General features: G+C 44.9%; 2 protein-coding genes across 2 annotated transcripts; both read left to right on the plus strand.

The window, feature by feature from the left end:
• The first annotated feature begins 1,033 nt into the window (after positions 1-1,033).
• Positions 1,034-3,064, plus strand: LOC128715018 (protein bangles and beads-like). The gene is made up of 2 exons (XM_053809899.1): positions 1,034-2,900; positions 2,991-3,064. The coding sequence occupies exons 1-2, from the start codon at positions 1,034-1,036 to the stop codon at positions 3,062-3,064; spliced, it is 1,941 nt and encodes a 646-aa protein (XP_053665874.1).
• A 1,054-nt stretch (positions 3,065-4,118) lies between these two features.
• LOC128715123 (uncharacterized protein DDB_G0284459-like) lies at positions 4,119-5,277 on the plus strand. The gene is made up of 2 exons (XM_053810003.1): positions 4,119-5,007; positions 5,114-5,277. The coding sequence occupies exons 1-2, from the start codon at positions 4,119-4,121 to the stop codon at positions 5,248-5,250; spliced, it is 1,026 nt and encodes a 341-aa protein (XP_053665978.1). The 3' UTR covers positions 5,251-5,277.
• Positions 5,278-6,527: the final 1,250 nt, after the last annotated feature.

Consider the following 6,527-nt stretch of genomic DNA (forward strand, 5'->3'; position numbering starts at 1 on the left):
TTGGGTGGACGGACGGCCATTATGAGGTATCTAATTCAGGGTATGCAGCTTATGCCACCGGTAGCTGCAACGTACCGGTCCGTGCATAATCGACGCTATGCTGCCATCCTAAACATTGTAAAGATATTTTTAAAAGCGCACCAAAGCCCACCATTAAATACGTTCAACCCACACGACACAGACTTCCTCTTCAAACGCAAGAGTGCTGCAGCACTGCATATAATGTAACCTCGACAGTGTACCAACAGCTGGTAACCTGTTTCCAAAGACAGTATTCCTCTCTGACGAACTTTGGCGACCGTACGTACCGGTGGGAAAATAAGTCACCAATTATGGGCCAAGGCCAGCAATAGGGTGGCTCCGCTTTACGGTAGCTTTTCGATTATGTTTACGTACGAAATTCTTCGGATTCGAGATGCTGCGAGGATCTACGCTACTGTTTGTTGAAATATAGACGATCCCCATCACATAACGGTCGAGCACCATGGCAGTGAATGCTAATGCTCACGGGTGCACGAATGTGCAGAAGCCAGTTTTGCCCACTGCTGCGCTGTCGCACCACCTCGAACAGGTTTCGCGTGCTCCAGAAGAATGTGACTAATGTTGACGGTTCCAGATAACAATCCAATTAGCATATGCATGCTCAACAGCTGTCTCTCTGCACCGTCAATCTTTTATCTTGTGAGTTATTTTTCGCCGGTTTCGCGTAAATTTAACTACTTACGTCCGATGCGATCGAATGAAATAAATATTGAGCTGACGTTAAGCCCACAAACCACCCAAATCGAGCTGCTTATGTGCTTAGCTTGTGAAATACCGTCAATGAGGTAGCGAGCTGTGCTGTATTCGGATCGATTTAAATTTAGATTTTAAAAGCATACCCATGATCGTGAGTGGGGCATCGGAGTGATGATTCACTAATGATGCAAAATGGGGCGCATAGCAGATTGAATGATTTAATGCAGCTTTGAAGATCGATGATTCCACTCTCTTGATTAATCCATCCAATTTTTTCGCATGTACCTTTTCAGCTATGAAGCTTTGCCTGCTGATTGCAGCAGCCGTGGCAATTGCCACGTGCTACGCTCTTCCTGTGCCGAAGGAAGAAGTGTTTGCAGTCTACCCTGTAAACAGTGCTCTGGCGCAGCATTCCAGTGACCTGCCCGTGGAAACCAAACCCGAACAAGTAAACAGCCCGGCCGAAGGTTCATTGTCGAAAGATGCCGTTGACGAAAAAACGGTTACAGCAACGAAATCGACCGATGTTACACCAGTGGAAAGCAAGCCAGAGGAACTTAAAACTGTCCCAGAAAAGTTGCATGAGCAAGCCTCTGCTGAGACAGAAGCTGAAAAGAAAGTTATTCCAGCTGCAGAAGTGAAGTCTGCTCCTCTGAAAGAACCTACAGATGTAAAGCCCGAGGACACTCCTGTCACTGTTCCTTCTACTGATAACCTTCCAACAACTGTACCGATTAAAGATGTAGCACGACTTGAAGTTTCTGAATCTGTTGTTGCTGCCGAACCGAAAGTAGAAGCTCCGAAGACTTTGGCTGTAGAACCTAAATTGATGGACAAAGAAGCGGCTCCTGTTGAGAAGAGTGTAAAGGAAGAAACTAAAGTTGAGGACAAAGCAAAGGATTCCACTGAGAAGTTGGTGCCGAACGTGAAAACAGAAGAGAAAAAAGAGGAAAGTGTAGAAGTCAAAACGCCCGAACAGACAGTAGCAGTAGTGCCCGAGGTGAAGGCAGTAGCAGTGGAAAAGTCCGAAAAATTGTCCGAAGAGCCTAAAGCCGAGGCAAAGCCAGAACCGTCTCAAGCTCGTTCTACAACGAGCGATCTCCCTGCGGAACAAGACAGCCCGGATGCGAAGCCAGAAGTAAAGGTGGCCGAACAGGTTGTCGTAGCAGTTGCCGTCGAGCCAGCGGAAGTAAAGAAACCAGCAGTGGAAGAGACCAAGGCATCTAGTGCATCTGTCCCAGAGGTCAAATCAGTCACTGCTGCCGGTGTTCAGCAAACCACAGTGGCTGTCAACGACCCTGAACCGCAAACCGAAGGCAAAGATGAAACCAAACCCACCAAAGTCCGTGCTGCACCAATTGTGGAAGGGCTGACGGTATCGCAACCGGTTGAAGCAGAGCCTGCCGTTACCAAAATTCACGTTACAGTCATCCAGGAAGAGGTTGAGCTTGACAGCAAGAGTGCTGCCCAGAAGGAAGCGGTTCGTAATGATCAGGAAGCGACCCCAACGACGGAAGTGGCGGATAAAAGTACAGAAGCTGCAGTTACTACAACTTCTGCTACGCCTGAGAAGGAAGTAAAGCGTGATGAATCGGTTGTGGAGAAAACTTCCAAAGATAAAGATGAAGAGACCAGTAGTCCGAGTGCGGTTAAGAGCGTGGAGGCTGTTGTCGAAACTAAACCAGAGACGGTGAAACCAATCGATGTCAGTAAGGAAGAATCCTCCGTACGAGCGGCCACTACTGAAACTGTTGTGGTTGTTGTACCCAGTGTAAATGCCGAAGACGTTACCACTGTTGTTGCGTTGTCTGAGAACACTGATAAGCCTGTCGAGAAGGTTGCTGAAGCAGTACCTACTGCGGTGGTAGCACCTGCGCTAGAAGTTCGTTCGGCAGATTCAACGGAGGAGCCGCCAGCGCCCGCAAACAGAGTAAAAGAAGAGGAACAGCAGGCAAAAGCCGCCGACGGGAGTTCTCAGCCGGGTGCAAGTGAACGCTCGGAAGATACCGTCCAGGAAGACGCTAAGGATCAGAGTGACAGTATCAGTACAACCGTGAGCAGCGTCACGGAACTGGACACCACCACCGTTAACCCCGTTACTACCACGGAGCCAGAGCTCGTTCCAACACCGGCGAAGCAGAAGGCCAAAAAGCAGGTTCCGCGTAAGTAAACCGAGCGAGTGAAATAAACATGCGCACTTAATGCACCCCAGTGCTAACGAACGCTGTATTTGTTTTTGCATCTCTCAACAGCAAACCTTAAAGGATACAGCAAACGTTTAAAACTGCAGGAAGCACAACGAAAACAAGGCAATGACAACGAGTAACAGTAGTCCGGTTAGCCATTGGCATCTACCGCTAATAATTGCAGATAATGCAGCTCAAGGAAGCATCCAACTAACGAGGAGTCAATTATGCCGACTCCATCCGGGTGGTGCCCATTCCAACTAACGTCTTTAGGCCGTAAGATCAAACCATAGGACATAAGTGATAGCTTAGTAAGGTGACATCATCAAGCCGAATAAAGTATTGTTCGAAATCGTCATGTATTAACGAGTACTGTTGGTTTGTTTGGCGCATTAGTTGCAACACTGTTAGAGCTGTTGCCATGACATGGTAGTTCCCGTAGGACTTTGAAATGTTCTGGTACGTGAAGTGCAACGTTATTACGCTTCAATAGGTACAATATCACAATTGATATTCAACTTCGATGTCTGGAGAGAAATATGACCGCGTAGAATGGGAACTATCTCATCTCGCCTCTGTGGAAGATCAACATGTTCTGAATGAATAAGTGAAGTTTATGACGGGTGAGCAATTGTTTTGTGTTTCCAGCAATTGTGACGAAATTTTCGATTAATTACAAGAACAATATTTCCAGCCCTTTCTATCAGTTCCCATGCATGTAATTAATGCACTTAAATAAATGTGTAATGGTTCGTTCATGCAACAGTAATTACCGCAGCGTTAATGAAAATCATCACTGGAAATTATTGCAGTGGGCATTTTTACTGTCGTACAGTTTATTTCTTTTCCTTTTCTTTCCTATTTACCTACGCGCTTCTCATAAGCCACAAGTAATCACACTGTCTAGCGTTGCTCAGTAAATCTTCAATAGTCTTAGAGCTCTACTAAATGAGTAATCGTCAGCATTCGTCGCGCATTTTGCGCGATCGAGAATAAATTAACGATTGCCTATAAAAACGTGCCGCATTTCCTGTCCCTGCGATCAAATCTACTCGAACAGTTCCAGCGATCGGTGGTGGTACGATTCGTAACGCGCTTAGGAAATAGAGAGCGGTTAAAGGTGCGTTTTTGTGAAGGCGTTGACTTCTGTTTGCAACCGAGCCAGTGCCAAGTACGAACCTAGTAGCCGTGAACATGAGGCATTTGGCGTTGGTAGTGCTGTTGTGTAGTGTTCTTGTGCCCAGAATACATTCTGCTCCACAACGAAGCATTGACTTTTTGCTGGGCGATGAGGAACTCCAGGCGGTTGTGAAACCTATCGCGGAAAATGCCTCGTCTACTACCTCTGCACAGCAGCAAACAGTAGCGTATGAGGATGATCCGCAGAGTGAAGTGCAAGCAACAGTGGATCCGATTGAAAATGAACAGCAAACGGAGGATCCTCAGCAGGATCTACCTGTAACTGTAGATTATCCCGAGGAGGAACAGCTAACCGAAGATCCTCAAGATGATGTTCTGGATCCGGTAACAGATAGTCCCAAGGATGATGATAATACGACAAATACGACAAAATCCAACGATTCTACTTCCGTAGCTCCCAGCAGCACTATGTCTCCCTCACGGAGCGAAGTGACGACTCCCGCACCTAAAGCATCAACAGCACCTACGGTCGATTCAGTGGAAAATATCTCCTCCGAAGAGCAACTCACAACTAACCCTATCGTGGTTCCAGACAACGGAGATCAATCCACAACCGAGTCCAGCGAAGACTCGAATCAGCTCGCCCAGGATGTTAATGACTTTATACACGATCTGGCAAATGAGGTACGATCGAGTGCAAGGGATGATCCGCCTCGTCCACAACCACCAAAACCCAGTATGCCGCAATTCTCCACAGTACTGCCCACTATGCTACCGGAAGGCTACGATTCCAAATCGGTCGAAAGTAGTGAAGACGACGATCAGGTGCAGCTGAAAGTAGATCCGAACGACACACAGACGACCAATGGCCCTTCGCTTACCGAGGATCAGTTCCGCACGCTACTAGAAAAGTTGCCCTGGATCGGTCAACAGCGATTCCCAGGTATGTCTGCTCACAGTGTATGACACTTTTTCTCCGATTAGACGAGGTCAGTTATGGGTACGATTGAAGAGATTCGTTTGTTGCTTTTGATTTCATCCAGCTGCAGGCTACGATCAATGGCACCATCAGGGTTTTCCGCAACGCTCCAGCTGGCAGCATCGTGACGATCGTCAACGACACTATCAAAGCCACGGTTCGGACAGTTTTCAAGGTCACGGATTTCACCGCAGCTCTTGGCATTGACGCGTGCTCTTTGCGCTTTCTATGCTGGCCTTTTAACGGACACCGTCGCCGAGAGGGAAATCCCGAAATTCAGCCAAATATGAAAACAACATCGTCAGAACGATATGGATTTCTTTAATTGATACGAAACTGATAAAACTGTGATTCAACTTAGAAACACGGAGTATAACAAAACAACAAGACAATTATACATGAACAACTGGTGCACCCGTCAGGCGTTTGGACTCATGCGTCACATTAGCATCTCACGGTCAGGAACAGGTTTTGTCGTTGACTTACGCTGAGAGCTTGCCAAGAATGCATTAGTCATGGGAGGTCGGTGTATTTGTGCTGCGGGCGTAACAACGGAAACCGCACTACAGTTTCCCAAATCAGTCAGTACACGCTGTAACCGATTTAATGAATATTAGAGTGGCTAGAATTGGATTTGTACACGAATGTGCTGTAAATTGCGCGAATGTATTGCTTGAATGAATCCGAAGAATGGCAACATGGTGGCTCAAAATTTAAAGCGCAAAATATACGGTGCAGATGAAGAATCACAGAACGCGAAATTACAAACAAACCACTTTGTTTAATTGATTGTTTGGTCCTAATAAGAAGTTTTTTTTAGTTTATTGCCTAATTAGTGAGATTAAAAATGACGCATGATGAATAATTTATGTGATTTATAAAAATAAACAAAGAAAACAGGAAGAGTTTTGATTTCCTTCTTTTTGCAGCATGAAAATATAATCATACGACACATTAGTTTTTAAAAATCTTGTGATCTTGTGTGTATGTTTTTTTTGCGGATAATGCAAAAATCTGTTAATTATCTTAAAAGTTTGCTTTTGTTTGGTTTGTATAGTAAAAACAATTGTTTATTTCAGCCTAGCTGTTGTCAATTCAAACGCAATCAAATAACAGTGCAATTAAATGTAGCTTCAATAATTCAAATTATTTAATGTATTGAAGCTTAGAAATATAACAAAAGATTAAACGAATTGAACATGACCGGCAGTTGTTTATTATTTTTTATAGAGACTTTTAGCTGGGCACCTTCATTCGCCTCGCCATGACCGGCTGTGTGTACATAAATCGATCACAATGCGGTGCGAACACTATATTGCATAACGTTAGGCGTAATTCTATCATAAGTGTTATACAGTACCTGGACAATTCAATACTGGTTGGATACATGAATGTATTCTTACACCAGCAAAGCACGACAAACACGAAAAAAAAATATTATAAATGATTTGGTTTTTTTTTTTTACAAGATTTTATTTTAAACT

Source organism: Anopheles marshallii, chromosome 3, assembly GCF_943734725.1.
Source record: "Anopheles marshallii chromosome 3, idAnoMarsDA_429_01, whole genome shotgun sequence".
Taxonomy (NCBI): Eukaryota; Metazoa; Arthropoda; class Insecta; order Diptera; family Culicidae; genus Anopheles; species Anopheles marshallii.